The sequence below is a fragment of the Echinops telfairi genome, unplaced genomic scaffold (genome assembly GCF_000313985.2).
Source record: "Echinops telfairi isolate 266 unplaced genomic scaffold, ASM31398v2 ScPeMD7_4048;HRSCAF=4782, whole genome shotgun sequence".
NCBI classification, from domain to species: Eukaryota; Metazoa; Chordata; class Mammalia; order Afrosoricida; family Tenrecidae; genus Echinops; species Echinops telfairi.
This window is the reverse complement of record NW_022107947.1, coordinates 691,392-716,869: the sequence shown is the minus strand read 5'-3', so window position 1 is coordinate 716,869 and position 25,478 is coordinate 691,392. Positions and strand designations below refer to the sequence as shown.

Genomic DNA, 25,478 nt, shown 5'->3' with positions numbered 1-25,478 from the left:
CCAGCTCATTCTCTTCTGTGCGTCCAAGAACAAAAGGCCAATTTCCCTCCAATATATGGCTACTTGTCCAAGGGAGGATTCTTCCTTTAAAAAGCAGGTTCCCAGTGCCCAACCCATGACCTTTTAGGACGGCATTCATGACAGAATTGTTATTTTCTTACATAGCATAGGGCTATTCCCATGGAAACCTTTTCTTTCATAGAATAATGTTTTTTAAATGACAACAATACTTCTTCCTACCCCTTCCCATACCTGCTCATCCAAATCTTACCCTCCATTCTCTAGGCTCCCAAAGTCCCGATTTCCTTCAGGACACCCTGGAAAACTCATTGCCTCCAACAAAAGAGATAGACAAGTGAGCTCCAAAATGTGTGCGTAAAGATGGAATTTCAAAAAATGGAATGTTCCCACACTTTTTGAAGCCCCTCGTACTTCCAGCGGAAGGGTCTTCTAATGTAAAAGCTATCAACCAACCAAACCATCCTTCTAATGTAAAGCTATCAACCAAACCATTTGTGGACGCTGTTCCGTAATATTAAGCCCATTCAGACTTGGAGCTTCCTGGTATTCCCAGGGAACTAGAACTGCCAACAACTCCTCGCGCATTGTATCCATGCCTTCGGTTTACCTAACTCATGCAACCAGGCTGCTAACCTTGATTTCTGCTTCCTTCCTAGCCACGTGTTAACTTGACCTTCCTCCCTCCTTTTCAAGTGACCTAGGGTGGACGTCCTAGCACACCCGCCGCCTTGCTGACCTCCAGCCGGTTGACGATCTTCTTCTTGATGGCGTTCTGGGCGGCAGCGTTGGTGGCTACGCGGAGACCTTCGGCCGCCTCCCTCAGCCGCTGCTGCTGGTCCTCGTTGTCCGGGTTGGCCGCAGCCCCCTGCAATAGTGAAAGCAGAGCTTCGGACTGGTTCGCCGGGCACCATTCCCCAGAGACTGGATGCATGGCTTCCGTGTGCTCCGCCCACCCTCCCAGCCCTGGCCCCAGGAATGGAGAGGATTTGGAAGTGAACGTTAAAGGCTGCAAGTGGTATCTTTGTGATAAGGATGTTTCTTCTTGTAACAAATATGCCTAAGAAGGGGTGTTTCAAATCTGCACCGCTAAGCAGCAGACAGAAACCCAGCGGTAATAATGAAACAGGTGAGGACCCGAGCCCTGATTCTCTCTACACATTAACGTGTGGTCAGAACAAAATGACACGCCACCTGCGCTCCACCCACCGCAGACCTCTTTGGGAGAATGCACTTTCTGTGACAGGAGAGACATGTCGACGACCCCCCGCCCTCCCCGTGGCCTTGGCAGATGTGAAAGGGCCAAGATGCGGGGATGAACAGGTGGGGTGGGGTAGAGGGAGCAGGGTGGAGGGGTGGGAAGGCCATCCACAGTGACAATAAGGAGATGCTGCTGGACATGCAGAAGGCTAAGCAACGGTCCCAGGGAGGCCGGGGAAGGAAAGCCAGCAGGGCTGGGATGCAAAGGTACTGGGTTATGGGGGAAGCCTATATCCTGGCAGAGAGAGAGGAAGACACAGCCCATAGACACGAGAAACAACAAACTCCCCGCCATCAAGTTGATTCCGACTCATGGCAACCCTAAAGAACGGGGTAGAGCTGCCCCTGCAGGGTTTCTGAGACTTGCAACTCTGTATGGGAGTTAAAGAGCCTCATCTAGAGACGCAAGACAATCTATTTAGATGGGGGTGGGGGGAGGTGGGGTTTCAAGTAGGGGAAGGTTAAGTGATTGAGGGGAGGATGTAATTGTACTCTGTTGGATCAACAAAGACTTAAGAGGACATCCAACCTATATCTACCACCTGGATTCAACGCCTTTCCCACAATGTTTACTGGTTTTGTGGCCACAGCTTGATGTGTATCCATCAAGTTTCTTTCTACAAAGGCTTCCTGGAAATATGTGTTCACAGGCAGGGAAGACAGTGTGATAGTTACACAATCTTGTGTCAATTTGAGGATATTAAGAGTGAAGGGGTGGAATCTAGCCTCCCAATCAGGTCACAGTCTGAAGCCTCTGTGTGGGCGTGGCCTTCTCGAAGGATCCTGGAACGTACTCTTTCTCCCTGGAGGAGGACCACTCTCCCTCCCTGCTTCGCCTTCCTGCTGAGGAGCCAGCGCTGAGATGCTTCCACTGGATCCACAAGACTTTCCACGCACCGGCCTGTGATATTCCTGCATTTGGCATCATTGCATGTGCTATGTGAGTCTGAAGAGGAACTGATGGACTAGTATCGGACATATGGGCCACTATCAGGCTTATGGCCTTGATCTGGACCGGGCTGGGATGTTTTCTAAATATATTGCTCTTTGATATAAAGCTTTTTCTTTTACATACATGAGTGTCCCTAGATTTGTTTCTCTAGTCAACCGTGCCTACCACAGACAGAGTGCAGGAGAAAATAAGCTAAAATGAATTTTCTGAAGACAGTCTCATCTTGGAACAGAAGAGCCAACTACCCCTACATGACCTGGCAACCCACCCAAGTTAATAGCTACACCACAGTGTCTTGGAAAGAGCTCTCTCTCTCTCTCTCTCTCTCTCTCACCCACACACACACACACACACACACACACACTCAAGAAAAACAGCTAAAACAACTGAGCAACACTCACCCCCAAAGGATTATTCTAAAGGAGAGGCCCTGGAAGCATCAGAGATGGAATTAGGGAGAATGACGTCTAGCTACCTTCAAAGGCTGGGGGAAAGCCCGGGGACTAGAAGCCTCGCAGCACGTAGAATTCCAGAAAAGAACCAGCAAGACGGCAGATCTGGGTCACATGCTAGAGGAGCCGAGTAAGAACGGAAGAAAAGGGAAAGCGAATGAGTGAGCCCGAAGACCTTTCTTTGGATAAAACCAATGAGAGGCTCAATCGACTGAAAAACCAAAGGCACCTGAAGAAGCCTACAGACGATGGGGGTACCCTCACAGACAACAATGTCCACCTCACTGGCTCCCGAAAGAAGAAACAAAAAAACCTACAGAGAAAGCAGCACAAGAAACCATGAACGAGAGCTTGCTCAACCCCAGCCACACTCACTGAACAGGACAGATCCAAAGAGAAGGCCCCGACACAGGATCGCGTCCGTCTCTCTGATCCCAAGGGAAAGGAGAACACCCTGAGGCTCATGAGGGATAAAAGAACATTCTCCGGCAAAGGAAAACCACTAAGAACAAACTCAGAATTCTCAGCAGAAACCATATAGGCAAGAAGACAATGGAGTGACATCGATAAAAATTAAATTTCTGAAAATCTAGATTTCCCAAATGGCCATTTTGCCAAATTCACCAATTTACAAGAAATGATGTCTTTTCGTTATTTGTCAAATTTAAGGTACCCTGGTGACACAGTGGGTTAAGCATCATCTTGCTAATTGAGAGGTCAGTCAGTGTTTTGAACCGATCAGCCACTCCAAAGGTGGAAGCTTAGCCATTCTGATTTCCTAAAGATGTTCTCCTGCAGGCACCCTGCAGGGCAGTTCCACTCTGTCTTACTGAATCCCTATCAGTCAGAATCAACGTATTTTATCATTTCACGCGTGAGAGGATTATTGTGGCCACTTCTGCATTCTTTTGCACATTTATTAAAAGCATTGTGCCCTTTTCCTGGTCACTGAATGTTCTTTCAGCTACTCTTTTATCAATGTCTCAAGTGGTACAACCTCCTCAATTTTGCATTTCAAGCAGCTGATGACCAGGACCCTCTGCAGTGATGTGGGGGGTCCCCGTCCTTCCTCAGCAGTATCTCTTTTGGAGTGAATATGTATCCAATATGGGGAACGAACAGCTCTGGTGGCACAGCTGGGTAAGGGGTGGGCTGTGAATTGCAAGATCGAGAAAGATGAAGCTGTCTGCTTCTGGTAAGATTTACGACTTCAAAAGCCCTACGCAGGACTGCTACAAGTCAGAATTAATTCCATGGCAGTGAACTTAGCTCGGTTAATGGAGTACTAATCTGGACTGGAAAAATTCTCCCTCCACATTAAACATATTCACTGGAAATGTAACCACTCTATATTCTTTTACTTTCAACAAACAGACCAGTCCTTAACGCACAATTTTAAAGAACAAGTGACAACTTTAAATCAAAAGTCTAGAAAATTTTACAAAAACACTTAATGCTGTCTCATGTCATAAAAACCAATGAAAATACTTCAAAAAAGCAAAGTCTTGTCATTTCATAAGTTCAGCGCATTGGTTTGGAGAACCCCCACACAACTGCACCTGGCTCAGTCTGAGTGTGGCTTAATCTTTGTGAGTTTTAATTTTCTCATCTGCCAAATAAGGGATTCAATAGATTTTCCCTGAGGCTCTTCATGGTCCAATAAAGAATTTTTAGAACCAGGGTTACGGTTAAAAATATTTTAAGAAGAGAACTGGTGGAACCCCTTTTAAAAAGTAATCACCACGCAAACCCCAGTATCTCTGTAGCCTCCGCACGTCTGCACGCCTGCCTATACATCCCTGGTTTTGACATACATCACACGCGGTGTGGTATAGTTATCCAAGCTCACAGAGCTGACTCAACTTTCCTCACACTCTTATCTTAAAACTGCCGATTTGAAGAACAGCAGTGGAAACACTGTATTATATAAAATCTTGATAGCTGGGGAGTCAAATGGAGGGCACAGCAGCACTGAGGGTGCAGGAAGAAAACAGGCACAGGCAATCGCACTGTTGAAAACCTTGAGTTCAAATGAATCATCGTTTTCAACTCAGCTAATGGCGAAGCCCCAGCAGAAACGAGCTCTTGCTGAGCAGGGCGCTTGTGGTCTACAGCGGAGTCAGCACCACTCTTGACAAATCATTTCATTCAGAAGCTCACCGATCTTCCTCCCACCTGACCAAACTTACAGAGTTGTAGAGATGTTAAACAATCCAAGTACACACCTGGCAGGTCATGCTCTAACCTGTCGGGACCTTCCCAATCCTACGTCTTAAGGACACTTTTCTTTCAAACTAAGGCAATACCTTTGCGGCTTCCACCATGCGAGCAGTAGAGTCAGCCAGGAGCTTTGCTGCTGCCAGAAGCTTCTTGGAGTTCTCCATGTCGATTTCAGCTTCCGCGTCGGACCTCATGGCATTGACCAGGTCTGAGGTGGCTTGGGCCAGGACTCGGGCCTGACGCACCATCTCACCTAGACGACGGGACAGAGGGCACTGTTTCCCAGCTTCACAACGTTCAGTTAAAACCGAACCACGTGCTCTCGTCACACCTCCTCTGGCAAGCTGGCTGATGAGAACCGAGCCTCATCTCCAGCCTCTTATTCGCAACATGGCACTCCAATTTGACCCAGCGCTGAAGGTGCTCTTTGTGGAAACCAGGATTGCACACCCCAAACATAGCAAAGCTGAATTCATGAGCACGTGGGACAAACAGAGCACAAGTCATCAAAGAGCCAGGAGCCCTGGTGGCACAATGGGTAAGAGCTCAACTGTGAGCCAAAAGGCCTGTCACTTGAACCCCCAGCATGGTGGTCTGCTTCTGTACAGACTGGCCACAGAAACCCCCAGGGCACTTCTACCCTGACCGACAGCGACGTCCCGAGTCAGCAGCTGCTGAAGCGCACCAACAGCCACAGAGGGGTTCTTAGGAAGATGAAAACAGGAACTGGCTTTCAATAAATACGATATTTAAAAGAGCGTTTACCTCCTGCTAAGATCCCACTCAGAGAAAACACCTCAGAAGTTCTGATGAATGAGCACAGAAAACAATTACTTTTAAATGTTGAGTTAGATTACACCACGTAAGTCAAATCCACGCTGCCTGTGCTATTTGGCTCTGGTGAACGGGAAGCAGAGACCCGGGTTTTGTGCTTAACTGGGGCGCTTTCCCCGGGCTGAGGGCTCGCCCCATCGTTTTCTCTGGGCTCCCCCTGGTCCCCCCAGTACTGAAGCTCACCTTACATTGCACATTGTCTGGGCTTTAGTCTATCTGCAATTTCACTTAACTCTGTTCCGGCTTCTCTTTTGGAAGAGCGAGAGGTATTAACAGTCCACAATAAACATAAAGCTATCCACCTGGAAGGATTTCTTCTGCTCCGAAAAGCCACTGGGGAAGAATGCGAAAGGACTGTAACATCAGGGGAGGGGAAAGTTTTTCCAACAAAAACATAATGTCTGAAGGCAACGTGGTCTCTCAGCTGGGATGCTGGAACACTAGAGGCCAGCAGCAGAGACTGGTGCTAGCTGAATCATGTCTGCAGCCTCCTTCATAGGGATACCAAGCTCATCTCTAGCCGGGGCTTGTTCCATGGTTAGGAAAGAGGTTGAAAATGGGGACAGCTATGGAAGGGGATACAACAATTCGTTATTATCGGAAACCTCTTTGTACAGCTAAACTCCTTTCAAAAATCAGTTTTGTTTCAGGAAAGGAAAAAAAAAGCCAATGAACAACGACAACAAGAATGTTTGAGAGTTCCTAGCTTCTTAAACCGTTTGAAGGGGATTTGGAATAGCACGACAATGACTTTCTGAAAAAGACCACCTCCACATTTAAGCATGCAACTAGGGTCTGTGTTTCCCATTTACCAGGGCCAAATGGCATCAACAGGGTGGATTTTGCTTAAGTGGTATAATCTAGTTCAAAATTTAGAAGTAATTGATTTCTATGCTCATGATTCAGAATGTATGATGAGGCATTTTCTGTAAGCGGGTTCTGAATGCGAGGTAAGCGCTGCTGTTTTGTGTCGAGTTGATCCCGACTGACAGTGATTCCATGTGTGAGAGTGGGCTCCACGCTGGGTTTCCTGGCTCCCATCTTTTCGGTAGCAGACCACCAGCCGTGCTTGTATGACTCATGGGGTGGTCTTGAACTGTCAGTCTTTACGTTGAGAGGAGTGCAAATCTGTTTGACCGAATACAAAGCTTTCTAGAGAGAGAAATCTAGATTGGGCAGTGATAGCTTGAGGAGTGGTGGTGGTGGAGCGGTTACGAGCGGGGCAGCTAACCGCAGGAGCGGCAGTTCGAAACCACCCACCGCTCCTCGGGAGAAAGACAAGATAAAGAGCTACAGTCTCTAAAACCAGCAGGGGCAGTTCTACCCTGTCCTCTAGGGTCACTATGAGCCGATACTGGCTGGATGGTAGTGAGATTTTGAGGGACAGATGGGAGTCCCTGGGGGATGCAAACAGTTAAAGAGCTGGGCTACTAACCCTAAGGCTGAAGGTTCAAGTCCATCCTGAGGTACCTCAAAAGAAAGACCTGGAGGTCTACGTTTGAGGTCAGCTATGGGACACCCAGCACAGTCCAGTTCTGCTCTCCTGCTCAAGCGGACTCAATAGCAAAGTCGTTGTTTCCTGTTTCCCTTTAATGATGGGCTGGGTGTGGGCAGATCGGGCCTCAGTGTGTAGACTGACAAAGTATTCAGTGCAATTCTCCATCACAAACCCAAGTGCAGCCTTATCTTCGTTAGGTCTCCACGTATTGCTAAGCAAGTGCCATCCGCAGTCTTCCTCTGGGAGGAAGCTTCTGATGAGGCGGAGGAACAAGTGCCCTTGCACTTGGCTCCTCTCCCGGCAACCTTCACCCCCACGCCCGGCCTCCCGCAGGGAGCCCCCCAGAGACGACACACAGCCCAGCCCTCACCAGCATCGTCCATGGAGCTGAAACGCCCGGCCTCCCGCAGGGAGCCCCCCAGAGACGACACACAGCCCAGCCCTCACCAGCATCGCCCATGGAGCTGAAGATGCTCTCGGTGACACACATGATGGTGTCGGTGGCCTGGTCGTAGCGGCCGATGGGCTCGCCTCGGCTGGCAAACTGCCGCACGTGCTGCAGGAGGTCGTGCAGGGCCTGACTGACCACGCTGGCCGCCGCGCTGACCTGCTTCAGGAGTTCGCTGTCGTTGGTGGCCGCCTGGCACGCGCGCACGCAGTTCTCCACCGAGCGGTCCACAAGCTTGCCCGCCTCAATCAGCTGCTCCTGGCACACGGGGGAGCTGATGGTGGGGCTCACCACCTGCAGGGAGACAAGAGCAGGCTTGGGGCCCTGCGGGCTGACCCCTGACACACGGCGTCCATTAGGATCTCCACTGAGTTCCCATCATGGCTTGAGCCTCATCCCTTACATACAGAGCCAGAGACGAAACTAAACCACTGTGAAGGCAGCTCCCACGCCATTAGCATCTATCTGAGAGGGGTTCCTACTCCATACACTTCCTTAGTATAGATCTGAATGGGCTTCACAGTGTGTGTGTGCATGTGCGTGTTTGAAGAAGGGTTCAGGAAGTTTCTGGAAACATGGAATTCAAAGACAGCAGTTTTCCCTTGAACTTTCTGGAGACCTCTCATACGTGGCAATCAATATTGCTATTTCTAGGGAGAGAAATGTCTGCTCGTTCTGCACTGGGCTGAGCAAAACACATACGGAAAGTGTATTTGTTTATTTCCAAAGATACTTGGAACTCGGCCCCAAGAGACGCTAACAAGCCATCAGGGGACACTGACGAAAGAAGGGGTCCACACCAGACAGCCCCAGTAATGGTGCAAACCCTGCCACACAATGTAAAAGGCCGCGAGCTGCCAGTTCACAGGTCTGAAGAACATGCTGCATCCCCAAGTCCAGGAACGTGTCCCCCCCCACCCCCCATTGCTTGATACAGTGTTTTAGAGACAGTAGGGGAGGTCGGAACAGAAAGGGATCTGGAGCCAGACATGCCTGAGTCACAAGCCCGAGCCTGCCATTTTAACCTGTGTGGCCTCAAGCTATTTAGCTACCATGTGAGGACATCAGTGTTCTCATGGATAAACTGAGGACGAGAGGGCTCCATTTGAGGGCATGCTGGGAAGACTTAATGGGCGTTCACATTCTAATCAGCTACCTGAATATCCTTACTCTGACACTGCACGTTAGAGAAGGTTCCTGGGTATTCTGAGGATCATTTCTGAGCCTGTCTATAACACTGCACTTCTCAGCGCAAGCACCCTTTGTGTGCACGTATAAATCAGACGTACTGAGATGTCCAGAGGGGAGGCATGGAGATTTCCATAGATAAGATGCAGAAAAAGCACCAGCTGCCTGAGGACTTGCGTAAAGAACAATGATAAAAGCGGAATTGGCCAGTTTAGGCTAAAACCCCACCACGTTATCTCTAAGAAGACACTTGAAGCACGCACTCAGCCTTGAACAACTTAACAATGTCTGTCTCTGAGCCACCCCAGGGACTAGAGGCAGGCAAGAAGAACAGGTGACGTGATGCTTTGTGGAGGGTAGGGGGTGCCAGCAGGCTTACCTTAGCACATGCCACCAGCTGGGAGGTGGAGAGGGCACACTGGGTGGCGGCAGCAATTACCCTGTTCTGCAGGACGGTATCCTCAGCCACCTGGGCAACGTTCTTCGCCTTTAGTACCAACATGGCAGCAGCATTGGCAACAGCTTTGGCCAAACTCATTAAAACATCCTGAAAGAAGGAAACCAAAATGTATTCGCTGGTTCTGCCCCACCCCCCATCGACCATTAAAAAGTGGTTGACTGAGCATTAAAAAGTGGCTTCTACCGAAACATGAAAAAACATTTTTTTTCTATTTGATCTTTTTCCCTCGAGCACTGTAGAATGCTATTTCCCCACTTATTTCCCTTAAACGTCAATTCCTCGTCACAAGTGATGAAGCAAAGAGATTTGCATCCCAATAACATTGCCTCTTACACGCCACTGAGTAAAGCGAAGCTTTGCACCCGACACCGGTTAATTAGCTTTAACCACTAATCCACACCCATGCCCTTCTCTGACACTAGGAATCTTTGCCACATCTCTTGGCTACATATTGATGTGGTGAACCAGGAGACACTTGACGATCTACCCAGGTGCGACAAATATCTGCAATGAGAAGGCCGCCAGTTGTCATGGCCCACTGTCATTTGAAAAGTCATCTCTTCTAACTCGGGATTTAAGTTATCCTCAGAAATTCACCCACGTCTCTGCCTCCAGAGGGCAATGTTGGACATGCACGCACACATGACGCACCTCAACAGCTCAAGAGCCAAGGAGCTCTGAACGTACAGGAAGCTCAGCATTCTCGAGCCTGCTGGACAGGGTTTCAACTATGGACAGCGGCAAAGAGACTATGTAAAGAAACCAACTGCACAAGACCCGACTGAAGATGCGAGGCGCTCTGGCCCCTTACAGTTAAGTGCATGTTTCCATTCACTGGAAAAGCAGCTCTAAGCAGGCTGATAGGCCCTTTATCCAGCCAACCAAGTTTGTCCCCCGTGCGCTTAATCTGAAGGGTAACTGCTGTCACATTCAATTTACCTCCTTGCTTTTAATATTGAATGTCATTTATTTGGTTTGGAAATGTCTTCTCACACACACACATACACACACATGAACATGAGTCATTTTTATTTTGTGCAGACATGTTAAGGCTTTCTCCCCCATGGAAAATGCAGTCTTAATCCATCAGATAATAAAAAGCACTTTTGATTCGAAATGCAAAGGACACCCACAGAGCCTTTACAACAAGATGTTTTATGAGAATGGCCTATTGGAAAGAGTGCTAAGGCTGAGTAGTTTCCCACAGAGCAAAGATTACGCATATCTAGACAAAAAAACCCCAAAACACCTATGATTCGACCGTGTCAGCTGGTTTTAAAATCGACAAAAAACCAAACCGTGCTAAAGGTATAGCCTAGATCAAGCCTTTTCTAGAGTCTCTGATGCTCTGCTCAATATTCAAGGAGCACTCCAAGTGTGCAGTGTTGAAGCTTGAAGTTGCTTTGGGATTTGCCGGGCCCTTGGCTAGCACATAGCTCTTAGGGACAGCTTCCAACACGGTCTGTAGTTCTTGGACACCTTGCTCAAGGTCCAGTGAAAACACATTTCAAAAAATAACTTTTCAAAGTGAGTTCCAGAATTGAGTCAAGATTGTGATAACAGTGTTTTGTTGGCAGCGTTTCAAGAAATCTTGTGGCTATTGATTGATTTTGGAAAACAACAACCCAAACAAAGCAAGCCCAAGCATGCAGTTAAAACAAGAACGTGACAGTGCAACTTCAGCTGCAGACAAGGCCTTTCACAGGCCACGAGGTCACAGCCAAGGCCAAGTCAATCTGCATACTGTGGGCCATGCAGTCCCTTGAGAACCCAGGAAAAGCTCCGAGATCGGATGTCAAAATCAGAAAAGTAGAGAGCAAGAAATCCAAAGTCAGCAAGCCAGGGGCTACCCACAGGGGGAGAAGCTGGCATTAGCACCTGACAGAAAGCAAAACCTTCCAGACAGGGAAAACATTGAAGTCAGGCCCTTCTAGGTGAACATCGCCTGCACAGGACCACCACCCAGAAGCACCCTGCTCCGTGTGTTCAGCTGAAAGAAACGCGAGGAAGCAGTCAGCATTCATCTCACGGAAAATAACCTGCCAAACGCCGTCAAAACCAAGCGCTTCAGGAACCACAAGAATGCATGAGCTCTCGTAAGCCAGAATTGTGACTTCCCTCTTAACACTTAGGGGGCAGCGATCATGGTTTTCAGGAAAGTGAGTGAGTGACCGTAAGACAGGGAAGCCTACTGACCAGTAGCTCAGTCTCAAATCTAGCCAACTGCTTGGGAGATCCCTGCTCTCACGCAAAAAGGCAAGGCTAATCAAGGTCGGCAGAGTTCTTGATCCGAAAACTTGGCATTGGGTTATTTGGGGAAACAAACAAACCAACAAACCATCACCCAGGGGTATTCGGGGCTAAGCTGTGATGTTTTAATTAGGAGGTAAAATGAAGACACGAGAGGAGGAAGCGGAGAGGGAAGGACCCCTGCTCATAAGTAGAAGAGACGCCCATCTCGGGCTGCTCCCCCGCAGGAAGCCCGGCAGCCCATCTCTGGTGTCTGGGGGCCGGAGGGAGGCAGACCAGGCTACGTGCTTGTCTGAGCTGCAGAGGTGACATGAGCAGTACACCGAGCCGGCTGCTCACCAGACGACAGACAATATTGAAAAAGAAAGGTCACAAAAAGTCTCTCCTCCAAACTCGTGGTTTGGGGTGGGACACAGAGCCCCCTCTGAAAACGAAGAGAAGCCTACATTACGTGTGTCCATACTTTCCCCCTAACACCTGGATTCAAGAGTGAAGCAACTAAAAACCACTCCTCAATAAACAAGCTTGGTTAGGAAACTGATCACAGTAAAAGAAGAGTGGGAGACACAGGGGGCCCATGACACCAACCTCTCCACAACGGCGTTTGAAGCATGACCAGAATGTTGACAAGGGAAGAACTAATTAGTGTATTTCTGTGGTACTGCACAATGTCCTAGAGTGGGCTTTCCTATTGGTTTTAATTAAATCATTTTATTGGGGGTCCGTAGGGCTTTTCTATTCTAAAAACACAATGGAGCTCATGCCAAAGACAGTATGTTGCCATCGCATTTGTGATGGCTCAGGGAGGGTCTCATTTGCTTTTCTGGGTCACGAACAAGAGCCGGTGCCGGGCCTTCAAGAATCTGTAAGTCGCTGACGGGTACATTCCGCTCTTCTTTAGCCTGGCTTCAGGGCAAGGGAAAGGGCAGGGCTTGCCAATCGTTTAAACGCCGCCGCGTGGAAAGCACATGAAGGCGATTTCGACCATTTCAAAACAAGGACACGTTTATGTGACGTTCAAGCAGGGCTTCACGACGGTGGCCCCCCATTCAAGGATGGCCGTGCCCCCTTCAAAGTTGGTGGTAAAATTTGAATGGGTGCCACCATCCAGAGTTCAGTCTATAATCTAATTTTACGCTCCAGCGTCCTGGAAGGGCTCACTCTGCCTCTTCTAAGACTTGTCCTACAATGAGACCTCGGCCCATAGTTTACCCTGCTCCAGTTAGGATGATGGGGCAGCCACATTGTAAAAATTCCGGTCTGTTCCTGTTTGGATTCCTGCAATGACAGGACTGGTTGGAAGCCCTACCTTGGAGAGCAAGTAGGAGTGGTCCATAGTCACCTGTTCTCAACTCAGACACTGCCTGTAAGGTGTCTCCACCCTGGTCTGAGACACACAGCGCCTCAGTCCTGTATCTTACAGTATGTAAGCAAATATCTCACTTGGAATCGTTCATCCGTCTCATGTTCTCCAATCTGTCTCAGAAGATCTCCACTGGCTTGTCCGATACTTCCAGCGGCAGTCAGCACTGTCTGCCGAGGCTGCGAGCAAAGAACACACTTTGGTTGGAAAGGAAATGCATCCCCCCCTCCCCACGAGATCGCATCAGACATTGCAATGCAGAAAGGAGAATCCCGCAGGATCAGTTCCTCCTGGGCCTCAGTGGGGTGGTCTTACACTGTCGGCCAGAAAGGACACATGCATGTCCTTGTGGAAGCTGCATAAGGCAGCACCCAATGCTCAGAAGCCAGGAATAGGTGGGCAGATTTAAAATGTTGCAATGATGAGGTTAGTTCCACCGAGATGATGTGATTATTATTATCTTAACAAAAATCAGGGTTCAAATACATGTCCCTACTAAACACGCATAAGTCATGCGTATTCATTTCTGGAGCTGCCTGCATGTAAGTGTCCTTGGGTGTGGAGGTTCATAGGAGGACCACAACCACTCCCCAGGACTCTGCAGTAGCTTCTGTATCAAGACCCACAATTCCACGCTTCTGGATTACCAGTAACAGGCCCCAAGAGGATGGAGGGCCAGCTCAGGAAACAAGAGCCTCACGGTACCCCGAGCACGCACTGGTTCCCACAGAACCTGAGTGACTGCTTGCCCCAAGAGCTCACCTCTCCAGAAGTCGGCTGTACAGCTTTCAGCAAGTCCGACACTGCCCCAGCGAGGGTCCTGGCAGCTCTCAGCAAGTCCTCCCCGCTGCCCACCTCATCATCCATGAGGGCTGCCAGCAGCTTCACGCCCTTGGACATCTCCGTCAGGTTGGAAGAAATTGTCGTGATTGCACATCCCACTGCGGTGTAGTCGGTGTCCGCCGGGTCACCTGGGAGAGAGGAGGATTGTCACCGTCCAGTGTGCTGCAGCAGTGAGAGCTAAGAAGGCCCCAGTGGGAAGGATGTAAGTGGTACTAGTGAGAGTTTCCAAAACCCCACACTGACCACCACTTTCCACTCACCATCCTTCAGGAGCACAGCGAGATGGCCAGCTCCAGCTTCCAGGGGGAAAGTGGTGGCAGCAGTGGTGGTGTTAACGGCCACTGAGTTGACTGGACTCAAGGCAACCCCAATCATAACTGACCTGACTGCTGTGATCCATAGGGCCTCCTGGGTGCTACCCTTCAGAAAACCTTCTCACCTTGAAACCTCATGTATCGAAACATTGCACATGAGCACCCCCTTATGGATTCAATAGAGCCCCTCAAATACGTGTTGGAATCCTGACTCCTGTCCCTATGGTTGTAATGTAATGGCCTTCCATGATGCAGTCTAATGCAACATATCAGATTAACGAGCTGAGGTCAAACTAGTGTAGAGTGGATCCCACACCGAATCCCTCCCGAGTTAGGCAAACAGCGGCACAGACGGGGGGATGGAAGCCCTGACTCGGGAGGACAGGTGCCATGTGAACATCATCAAGCACCGCGGACGGGCGGACGGACGGAAAGACGGACGGACGGACGGATGGATGCTCAAGAAGGCCGACAAAGAAGGCGTGCGCGGGGCTGGGCCCACAGTGTGAGCTTTCAGCCTCCGGGATGTTTGGAAAGAAATTCTTGTTCTTTAGAGGCACCCGCCTATAGACTTTCTGGGACAGCAGCACTGGGCCACTGAGACCAGCACTTTGACTTTCCAGAGGAAGTGTCAGCACCTCCCAGCCCTCTTCTTTAGGCCCCTATCAGGAGCACAGGAAGGTCAGGGAGGAAATGCTGCAGGAGGAAGTAAAAGTAGTCCCCTGCTTCCACGTGCTGACACAAGGCTGGACGGAGACATCGATCTCCTCCTAAGAAGGCAGACTTCCGTTCCCAGAAGGCAGAACGCAGACTGACTGGCTGCGCTTTGAAGGCTTCCCAGCATGTTAACGAACAACGAGAAGGACTCAGCAACGACGATGCATGACATACACCAGGAAGAATGCAATTCCCCCCACACGTCTCTTGGGTCAGTGGGAGAAACTGCCCAACACACTCCAAGTTCCTAAAAATAGCCTGGACTCTCATAATATGAAAATCTGTTGTTTCAATCAATGAGTAAGGTGTTTTTGATTTTTTTTTTTTTTTGGACAAAAGCACAAGAAAGCCATCACAAATCTTTACCCAGAGACTTACCGGCTGTGAGGTTAACAACTGACGCTGTTCCCGCTGTGATGGCGTCGACCTGAGAGTGGATCTCATGTTTGGATTCGTCGACTTTGTTCTGAACCCACACTCTAGATGCCTGCAAAACAGACAATTGCATGACACAATCACTGGACAGAGTTACGCAGGAAACCAGGGGAGCCTTGCCACCACATGATAAAGGCTACAATTTCATCCTGGGTCAGCAACTAGCAGGGTCACGCTGTTGCCTTAAACAATGTAGGTCTCTTTCCGCTTATTCATTGCAGCTGAATGGCACATCAATTTTCAATTTCTTATAGTGACTACTCCCCCACTTCTGTTTTTGAGATCTTATGGAGAACAATTCTTTGTGGCTTTGTATAGATCAATTCATCTGAAAATGAGGGAGAAGAATTAAGGTCTAATTTTACTAGCACATCAATGCTATTGGGGGCGGCTAACTTTCACCCACTTTCTGTTAGGCTGGGGACGCTAACAGGCGTTCTCTGTCCACACAGGCAGTATCTCCTGTTCCCGACACGAATCACATCCAGAGGGTTAAAGGGCCACGCTGGTAGACGTAGAGCCTCTCCGGGCAGAGCTTCGAGGGGCTGTCAAGACCCCAGTCCGGATCCAACTCTACCACTAGCAAGGAACACGACCATGGGTGGTCAGGCCCACGTCCCGTGCCTTCATTTTCTAGTAGTGTAGGAGCTCAATGATCTTTTAAAAACCTTTCTAGCTCTTCATACTCGATGTCACTGGAACTCATTATGAGCACATTCTCTAATTCCCGGCATTTCGGCACGTTACCTTCATTTACATTGATAACGATGCCCTGCAGAGGTTGAAGGTGCTGATGCTTCCCAAAAACATCCCCCTAAATGCTATGGTGGGCTTAGGATGTTCGTTTGGACTTTGGACTTTCTTTGGAAATTCTTTAGACTTTCAGGGACATTAAATTCAAATAGGTCAAAACTCCATTTCCTAATTGTGCCAGATACAGGAGTGGGCCACAGACTTTCCCACCTGTGTGTGATGGTTCATGATTTCCACACTGGAGAGAAACAGCATGGGGGGGGGGGAGGGCGCAGCAGCCCTGCGCATGCACAGAGGCACACAAAGGGGAGCCCAGGCCTTGAGGGAGAATGTGGAGGGCAGTTATCCCGGCGGGCAGGCAAGATGGGGCTACACTTTTGTCCCATCTTAAAGTTGTTTCTGTTAAAAGAGCAAACCTCAAAGTGAAGGGGATATGCACACGGATGAAGCCTCCAGGGAATCCAGAGACCAGGGAGGTGAACACCCTTGCTGTCAGGAGAGTGCACTGGAGAGTGGATCCCTGCAGATGCAGTTAGGTTAACATTTAGCACTTTATTATTGGATCTCCTCTTGACCCATTTTAAATTGGTCCTAATTTCTTATGATCTCTGCGATTGACATTTTTCTTGGTTTTACTTTGTTATGGTTTTTAGGTTTGTTTTGATTTTTGCATATTTTTCTGTATGTGAAAGCCTATAGAGACAGTAACTGAACCAATGGTTTCTTGGGGGTATGGGAGGGGAGGTTGGGGGGAAATGCTAACTACCAGGAGTATAGAAAGAAGAACATGTTCTAAAATGGATTGTGTGCATAAATCATACAAATCTTCTTCATATGAGTGAACTACTGAATGGTATATGTGAATTATATGCCGAGATAACCATTTAAAAAAAAACGGGATACAAAGGCCCACTGATTCTCGCCTGGAGACGGCACAGGTCAGACTTGCAGCACAGCAGTGGTGATCCAGGCTGGCTACTTCTTGGAAGCACCTGGAGTTTTGTCTGACATTGGCCCTGGACTTTAAAAATAGACTACGGAGGTGAGTTGAATGTGCAAAGCCCAGTTCCGCATGACGTGGTAGCTGATGCTGCTCAAACTTGAATGCACCTTACTAAAATGCAGAATACCAGGCCCATGGATCACAATTTACATAGTGCAGGGCTAAGGTGATTCCCTAAAGCAGCAGCTACAAGGGACCTCCCTACTGATTGTCCTGCTACAAACTTCAGTAAGAATTGGACATGCCCATACAGAAGGGTCACAAGGAAGAGATGAGCCAGTCAGGGTGCAGTATAGTATCATTATACAACATTCCTCTAGTTCTTTAATGCTCCTTCCCCCAACTATCATGACCCCAATAATACCTTACAAATCCAGCTAGATCAGAGTACGTACACTAGTACAGATAAGAGCTCACAACACAGGGAATCCAGGACAGTTAAACCCCCCAGGACCAATAATGAGAGTAGAGATACCAGGAGGGGAAGGTGTGGGAGGAGAAAGGGGGAACCGGTCACAATGATTGACATATAAGTCCCTTCCTGGGGGATGGACAAAAGAAAAGTGGGTAAAGGGAGACAGCAGTTGGTGAAAGACATGAAAAATAATAATTTATAAATTATCAAGGGTCATGACGGAGGGAAGGTGGGGGAGGGAGGGAAAAAATGAGGAGCTGATACAAGGGCTCAAGTAGAAAGAAAGTGTTTCAAAAGTGATGAGGGCAACAAATGTACAAATATGCTCGACACAAAGGATGGATGGGTGTATTGTGATAAGAGCTGTAAGAGCCCCCAATAAAATGATTTTTTTTAAAAGGAAGAAAACTTCAGGAAGGTTAAGCCTATGGGTCTCAAGGGTGTGGTCCTCTGACAAGTAGCAGCAACAGCACCTGAGAATTTGATAGAAATGCAAATTCTCAGGCCTCCTCCATACCTAGCGAGTCTGAAAAAACTCGGAATGGGCCCCAGCAATCTTTAAATAAGCCCTCCAAGGGATTCTGATGCCCACCGCAGTGCAAGAACCACGAGTAGCAACCACAGGTACTCTTACTATGTGCCAAGGATCCCAGGTAGCACAGTGGTTACGCCTTGGGCCGCTAATCATAAGGTCAGCAGTTCGAAAGCACCAGCCACTCCTCGGGAGAAGGATGAGGCTTTCTCCTCCCATAAAGACTTAGTCTCGGAAATCCACAGGGCCAGTTCCAGCCTGTCCTATCCGGTCACGATGAGTCCAAACAGACGCCAGAGCGTGAGTCTGGTTCCTCATTTTTCACTCTGTGCCAGACACTGTGTGCTAAGAAATCATCAATACCAGCTAATCCCACACACCTCACAAAGTCATTTTGGCCATCACATTAGAGGTGTGTGTTAATTAATTCAATGTTTGACCAAGTATTGCAGACTAATTTTTAAGTTGACACATTTGTAATGGCCCAAGAATAATGTTATAAATATCCAAATAGCCCTAGGCAGCAAAAGAGGTTCATTGAACTGGTCTATAGAAGATAAGGAAGTGGGGTCGTTGCAGGTTAGGGGGCCCACGTTCACAGAGCCAGTGGGCAGTGCAGCTAGACTATACAGTCCCGGAGCAGGAGATAGCAGTATTACAGTCTGCCAGTCTCATTGACAATTCTCTCTTTCTCTGGTTGTAATCTAGATTCTCTCTCTCTCTCATTTCCAAAGGGCATACACCTGGGTCCTGCTGGGTTTCATGCCGGAGTGAAAACTGCAGACGGTCTTTACCATATCCTGGCCGAGCGGGGGCAGTGAGTCGACCTTGCCGAGGTCGTCCTGGGCCTGCTGGACAGCGTGCATGCTCGTGTTGATGGTCCCCATGAGGGCCTGCTGGGCCGAGGTCTGCAAAGCAGAAGGTCATACCACAGGATCAGGACTGACATGCCCTCAACACAGAACCCGGCCAGACTGCACTCTGGCTTAAAGAGCCACCTTAAATACCCCCCTCCCCCATTTGAACTTGGAGACCAGAAATAGACATACTTTATCAATAGCATACCAATAGAGGAAAGAGAGTCAGGAGAGTGTAGTGAGGTTAAATTAATTAGCCGACAGGCATGCTCAATGGGGAGACTTTGCCGGGGCAGTGAGTGGATGGAGGCCTTGCCTTTCGGTGGACAATGATCTCATGCTTAAGAAGCCCGGTGCGTTACACCAAAACATTTCATGATCCATCCCTAAGGATTCCACCCTCAGCCGCGGGCAACATTCTTTGTCAGACTCCATCATTTCTGAGCTCTGAGGCGCTCCAGCTCTCAGCAAGTTACTGTCCAGCAGCACAGGATGCCCGAAGCCGGGCAGGGGGCACTGACAGCTGGGCAGAGAGGAGTCAAGTGTATGTCTGGCGAGAGGGCTGGATTGGTAACGGTTTGGTCTATTTCAAAGGCTCTCTGAGGAGTGGCCGGGCTCATCAGTTTGCGGCTGCAGAGGCAGGGGAGCCGGGTTCACCCTCCCATCAGTAAGCCACTTTGGGAGGTGACTCATGTGCAGCGATCAGTCACTGATTCAAAGGCTGCATCTGATACACTCACCTCGAAGGACTGTAGTACCGAATAATGTTCTGAGCCGTCAGCAAGCGATGGCCCACAGCCCAGATCTGGCTCTCTGAACATGCTCAGAAAGGAATCTCTCTGGGAGGAAGGCATTGGCAGTGCACAGCTAAATGGGCCGAGGTTCAGTTGGGGGCCAGGGAGGCTGGATCCACATACAACCTGCCCCCTGGCTGGGGCTGCTTTCTGTACAACACCAGCAGCTACCGACAAGCCCGGGGAATGTACAAGGTGACTCACCAGAGGGGGCATGTGGCCTCGGTGCATCTGCCCAACCATGACCTGCTGCTGCGGGGAGGGCATGCTACCCACGTTGAAGGTCTCGGGTCCACTGGAGCCCGAACGCATGACGGCGGGCAGCGCCACGGAGCCATGCTCCACCTTCCCGGTGCGATTGAACTGCTGCTGCAAGATGGTGGACCTGCAGGGGAGAGGGTTGGAGCACTGTGAAGAAGCCGCCCACGTGGAGTGTAGTATGACAATGCTGCAAATGTCATCTTTCTGCGGTGGAGACCGGTTTAAGGGAGGCACAAACAAATAGAGCTTACACCTGAAGCAGTAGCAGTAACATGCTCAGTAGACGAACCTTGGGATGAAACCTTTTATAATCAGCAATCTAACTGCAATATAGAATATAAAATAATCACTCTTAATTTATCCATGCAAGGTTTATGGGATTATAAAACTGACCCACCTAGTATCTATCTATCTGTCTGTCTGTCTGTCTGTCTTTACCCTTCTACAACAATGATCTTCTCCAGGTATAAATCTAAGTTTTGAATCCGTACACCCGGCCTTGGTAAATCCTACCAGAAACAGCATTTAGTCAACTATCTACTGGGTCCCACCCTCTGCTCCAGGTACTGGGGATGGCAGAAAATATTTATCCTGCATCTGAAAGGGGAACTATGTGGATATGAACTGAAAATCTCCCACGCCCTTCGCTGGCCTGGCCATTGACCAGGGAGAGTGTTTAATTGTCTGGAGCGCTGAGGGTATGACAGACTGGTACCTCTTCCAAATGACTTCCGCTCAAGTCTGGAAAGGTCCCTAGGCCGTCTGGCCAAAAATGATTCACTTTACTCTTCGAGTACATAGTAAACACAAAGGACACTGGCTAGTTGACGGTCAGAATGAGATCTGAGAGCACATGTCTGCTGCAGTAGTGGATGACAGACCCACAGGGATTGTCGAAGGGGCTGGTGTGTTTTTTCAGGGGAGGGGTTGGTATACAGCTGCATTAAGGGGCAGGAAGGGTGTCTCTGCCCCATGGTTCTTGAGACATCATAGATCACCCCCAAATGTTCACGGTGAAGCTCACGAGCCATGGGAATCGACAGGTCACCAAGCGGTGGATATCTTTGCAGCTACCCCTCAATGTCTGCATGAGATGGCACTGTGGAGCATGAATCTGGGGTGCCAACAGGAAGTTTCCTGACAGTAACCATCCATCACAGGGAGAAGTGGAAGGTCAGGTGGTGGGGATCCACTGGAGTACTCTCCCTCTCTGCCTCGAACAAACCCCAAGATGATGTCGTAGGAGCTGTGAGGGGGCTGCAGCGGACCACACCCTTAGGTGGCTATGAGCAGTGCAAGTCCAGCAGGGTCTTCTGGAGTGAACCGCTCACCCTACCAGCAAGCCTGCACTCATCAATTTCCATCTAAGGGGTATCAACCCCGCCAAGGACATGAGAAGCAAATACTTGAAACGCATGACGTCAGGTGTTTCCGACTTGTAGGTGAATCGGGGACAGAGAAGAAAGCACCATCAGGAGGGCAGTAAAGAAACTGTGACAGGAAGTGGTAGGACGCCTAGCGAGGCTAGAGGGACGCTGACTCTCAATTCAATACATTTCTGGCAGTGTACTACGGGAAACGATGCAAGCGGAGACTTTGAGTCCAGGCTCTGCCATGTGTGCATATATCAACCAACTTCTTTCGACAAGCTTCAGCTCTCTCCCGGAGTTGGAGATCATTATTTCCGGCCCGTTCCTCGCAACAGGAGGTTTTTATTGGGACCATGTAAGTCAGCCCATTAGACCCACATGGTGAAGCATCAACAAACAAAAAATGCCGCATTCTTCTAGTATCTGACAGAGAGGGGAGAGGGTCCCCACACAGGCTTCCCAGGAAGTATCACTCAGTATCTTTGGCCAAGCTTCAACAAATCTGTTTCACCATTTTATAAAGTGGGGCTGAATGTAGACTGTGCTGCAATGTAAAATAATGACGGCAACCATGATTATAATAGCAAATATTTACTATGTGTCACACGTTTGTAGTGTGCTTTCTTAGTAACTCAGTGATCAGAATAACACCTAGATTCATCGAAACAAAAGTACAATCATTGTCCCTATTTTACAGATGAGATCACGGGGGCAGAGAGATTAAGTAACTTCCTCAAGGCAGCACGGAGAGTAAAAGAGGTCCTGGCAGTGAACCTAGTTCATGAGATTTACATCAGAAATACAGCACGGGACTCACAGGTGCTCGGCGCTTCCAAAAAGGGAGCTAAAGAACACATCGTTTTCAGCCCACACAGTGAAGCTGCTGGCCCGGGGACCGGCAAGATGAGTAGCAAGACTCATCTACCCATCCACAGGCCTCCGCATTGGCAGGAGATGCCTGGCCACACGGGGAGAGGGCAGTTCTGAAGTCCTCGTACCATACTTACTTTTTGGGGGAGACAGATTCTTCTAACATAGTAGACTCCTCATCACCCTCTAATCCAAATCTATCTTTGCTTTGTTTCTGGAGATAAAACAAGACACAAGTGTGAGCATTAGCAGATCTTGACATAGACTCGAAGGGAGAAAAACATGTTCCTGTCTACCCTGCCTCTCTTCAACTGACTATCTCCATAAAAGATAGGGCCCCCAAAGCCCATTACTCAATATCTATGATGCCTTTGCTATTCATTAGGGTACAGATTTAAATTTTAAAATTAATATTTGATTATGTTTTCAGTTCAAATGGACACAGCAAGTGAAACTCCCACCGCACAATCCCCGCACATGGGTTCCTGTTCATAGCATGTTCACGTTCTCACGCAGTCCACTCTGCGTGTTCTGTGTCCAGTGATCGGGCTTCCCCAATTCCTTACCCTATATCTTTTTGGCTCTGTAGCAATTGTTGACCATTTGGTTTCCCACAGGTAATGATTTAAAGATGGGCAGTACTGACTAGCGACATTCTTTCTTCTGAGCCAAGCTGTTCCTTCGCACAAAGGTGACCTCCAGGGGCAGCTTCAGTTCAAGGTTGATGGAAGAGGTCAGGGTGAGACCGTCTCAAGAAAAAGGAAACCCAACGCACTGCCACTGAGTCCACCCTGACTCATGGCAGCCCCACATGTAGGACAGAGTAGGACGACCTTGTGGTTTTCTGAGACTGCAACTCTGTAGGGGTGAAAAGCCTCTTATTTCTCCAACGGAGGGGCTGGTAATTTTGAACCGCTGACCTTGCAGTTAGCAACCCAATGGGTAACTATGACACCACCAAGAGGAGGTTACGAGTTGAGCTACTGACCTCAAGGTCAACACTTGGAAACCATCAGCCGCCGAGGGAGAAAGAGGAGATTTTTTTTACTCTCGTAAAAAGTTTTATCTCGAAACCCGCAGGGGCAGTTCTACTCTGTCCCATGGGCTCAGTATGTTTTAGAAGCAACTTGACGGCCATGACCTTGTTTTTCGGTTTTTTCTTTTGGGACGGTATCACCCTGACCTATTCCATAAACCCTGGACTGAAACTACTCCCCGAGGCTTCCTTTTTGCTAAAGCACAGCTTGGCTTATAAAGAAAGAACAGTACCAGTCAGGACTGTACATCTTTACAATATCGTCTGTATGAAACCAAATGGTCAGCAAGCACGACACAGCAAAGAGCAAGGGACCTGGACTGTGTGGGCCATCGCCTCAGTGAACACGTGGCCCCTTCACCACGCAGCCAGAGCCACAGCTACGACGGCTGAACGCTGTGGGTGCCGTCCAGTTTGTCCATCCTTCAGTTTGTCCATCCTTCGCGATTCCTCCCTCTCCTTCTTCCTCTCTCTGCGCACACGCCACTGCGTTGATGTCGTTGGGTGCGGCCGAATCAGTTCTGACTCACAGGGCCCCGTGTGACAGAGGAGAACTGCCCCCTCCAGTTTTCTTGCGTGTCGTCTTTATGGGAGCCAGTCTTTCTCCTGTGGAGTCACTAGATGGGTTCAAATCCACCTTTTGGCTAGTGGTTGAGCATTTCAGTGTTTGCGGCAGCAGGGCTCCTTAGACTAGTTTTACACAGTTAACATGCGGCTGCACATTTTCATAGTTAAGGGGTAGATCTTAGTTAAGGGGTGTGTTTTGACTTGAAGCCCCGGGCACTTGTGTTTCCAGCAGGGCCTATGACTCACTTCTGTGAAGTGTCAGTATTGACCCATAGCAATCCATAGGATACCACACTCCCCCCACATGAAGTGTGGATTTGATGGCTTTGAACCATCAACCTTTTTGCTAGCAGCCAAGCACTGGAATCCCTGTGCTACCAGGCCACCTCACTATGGCATATAAAAATCCACTGTCGTGGGCCCATTCTGACTCATAGGGACCCTGTGTAGATTCTGAGGCTTATACATCATTAAAGGAGCAGAGAGCTTCAATTTTCTTGCAAGGCACGACTGACAGGCCTGATCCACAGACCTTTCATTTAGCAATCCGATACTTACCCGACAACGTCGCTCTGGTACCCTTGGTGGGAAAATACATGAACACCACGGATGCCTTTTCTGGGCACTCAGTCTGGTTAGCTACAAAGGCTCGAGAGCACGACACAGCCCCCTGGACAGGAGGACGGCGAGGCGTCTGCTAGGCCCACTGACCATGTACGTGCGCCTGCTCGCTGCCTGGCAGTAACCAACTTAGATATCCTTGCCACTCCCAAGTACCTTTGTTACCCAGGAAACGAAATCAAATCTTTCAAGGAAGGTTGCTATTGGCACCGTCATATGAAAGTGTTTATGGCATCTAAGCTGAGCCCTTTAATACACAGAACCAACGAGAAATACCTTTTTGAGGATGATGTCGATGTAGCCTGCAATCAGTTGGGATATTTGCTCCCCCTCAGTTGTCTGTACTGAATAGTAGCTTTCCTGATACTCTCCAAAATCCTAGAAAAACAAAATAAAACGTAGAATAGCATTAGAAAGACATATAGACACATCGATCTTTTTAAAGGCTACAGCTACGGGTCTAGTTCCCCAAACGAGATGGCATATGCACCCTTTCCCCCGCTCTAAATGGCCACACCCTAGGCACACCTTAGAGGAGCCTTCCCAGTCTCTAGGGCCCAAGAAGGCCCTGGCTCTATCTCGGGGTGTCTCAGACATCCCTAAGAATCAGAATCCCTGGATGAGGAGTGTTTCCTTGGCCTGCCTAGGGAAGGAACATGGCATTTGATTCCACTGATGTGTGTTGTCCAGCTGATTCTGCCCCTCAGTGGCCCAACAGGGCAGAGCAAAATGGCTCCATCGAGTGTCCGAAGCGGCTGTCTTTCTGGGAGCAGACGGACCAGTCGTTTGGCCACCGAGCTGCTGGTGCCTTGTAACTGAGTGCACATCTGGGTTCATTGTGAGTGCAACGAACACCACCGAGTCATTGCACACTTCAACGGTTAAGATGTCAATGATTTTATTTGATACATTTTACCACAATAAAAAAACGAGAGAGAGAGAGAGAGAAACTAAACAAAAGGCTGACAGAGGGCGAAGTCCTTCATGAAAGGGAGAAGAAAAGCAGGATTTTGCCAGGAAGCGAGCCCGCGTCGCTTGGTGCAGGGCTCACTCTCGTTGCTAGTTAACTCGCGAGGCTGACTAACTCAGAGCGCCAGACAGAGGCGGCTAAACAAACTCAAAGGGCTTGGCGTCATCTCTCTCTCTT

The 25,478-nt window shown here is 49.0% G+C and overlaps 1 protein-coding gene across 1 annotated transcript in view; it reads right to left on the bottom strand.

The window, feature by feature from the left end:
* The window catches only part of TLN2 (talin 2), a 351,431-nt gene that overhangs the window by 118,561 nt on the left and 207,392 nt on the right, over window positions 1-25,478 (bottom strand). The window contains exons 11-21 of the mRNA XM_045294950.1: window positions 24,608-24,709; window positions 22,245-22,321; window positions 19,811-19,991; window positions 18,750-18,863; window positions 15,196-15,304; window positions 13,706-13,914; window positions 13,024-13,122; window positions 9,250-9,417; window positions 7,682-7,976; window positions 4,989-5,155; window positions 758-886 (exon numbers count right to left, since the gene is read on the bottom strand). Coding sequence (XP_045150885.1) covers window positions 758-886; window positions 4,989-5,155; window positions 7,682-7,976; window positions 9,250-9,417; window positions 13,024-13,122; window positions 13,706-13,914; window positions 15,196-15,304; window positions 18,750-18,863; window positions 19,811-19,991; window positions 22,245-22,321; window positions 24,608-24,709 — 1,650 coding nt within the window. The remainder of the gene's footprint in view (window positions 1-757; window positions 887-4,988; window positions 5,156-7,681; window positions 7,977-9,249; window positions 9,418-13,023; window positions 13,123-13,705; window positions 13,915-15,195; window positions 15,305-18,749; window positions 18,864-19,810; window positions 19,992-22,244; window positions 22,322-24,607; window positions 24,710-25,478) is intronic.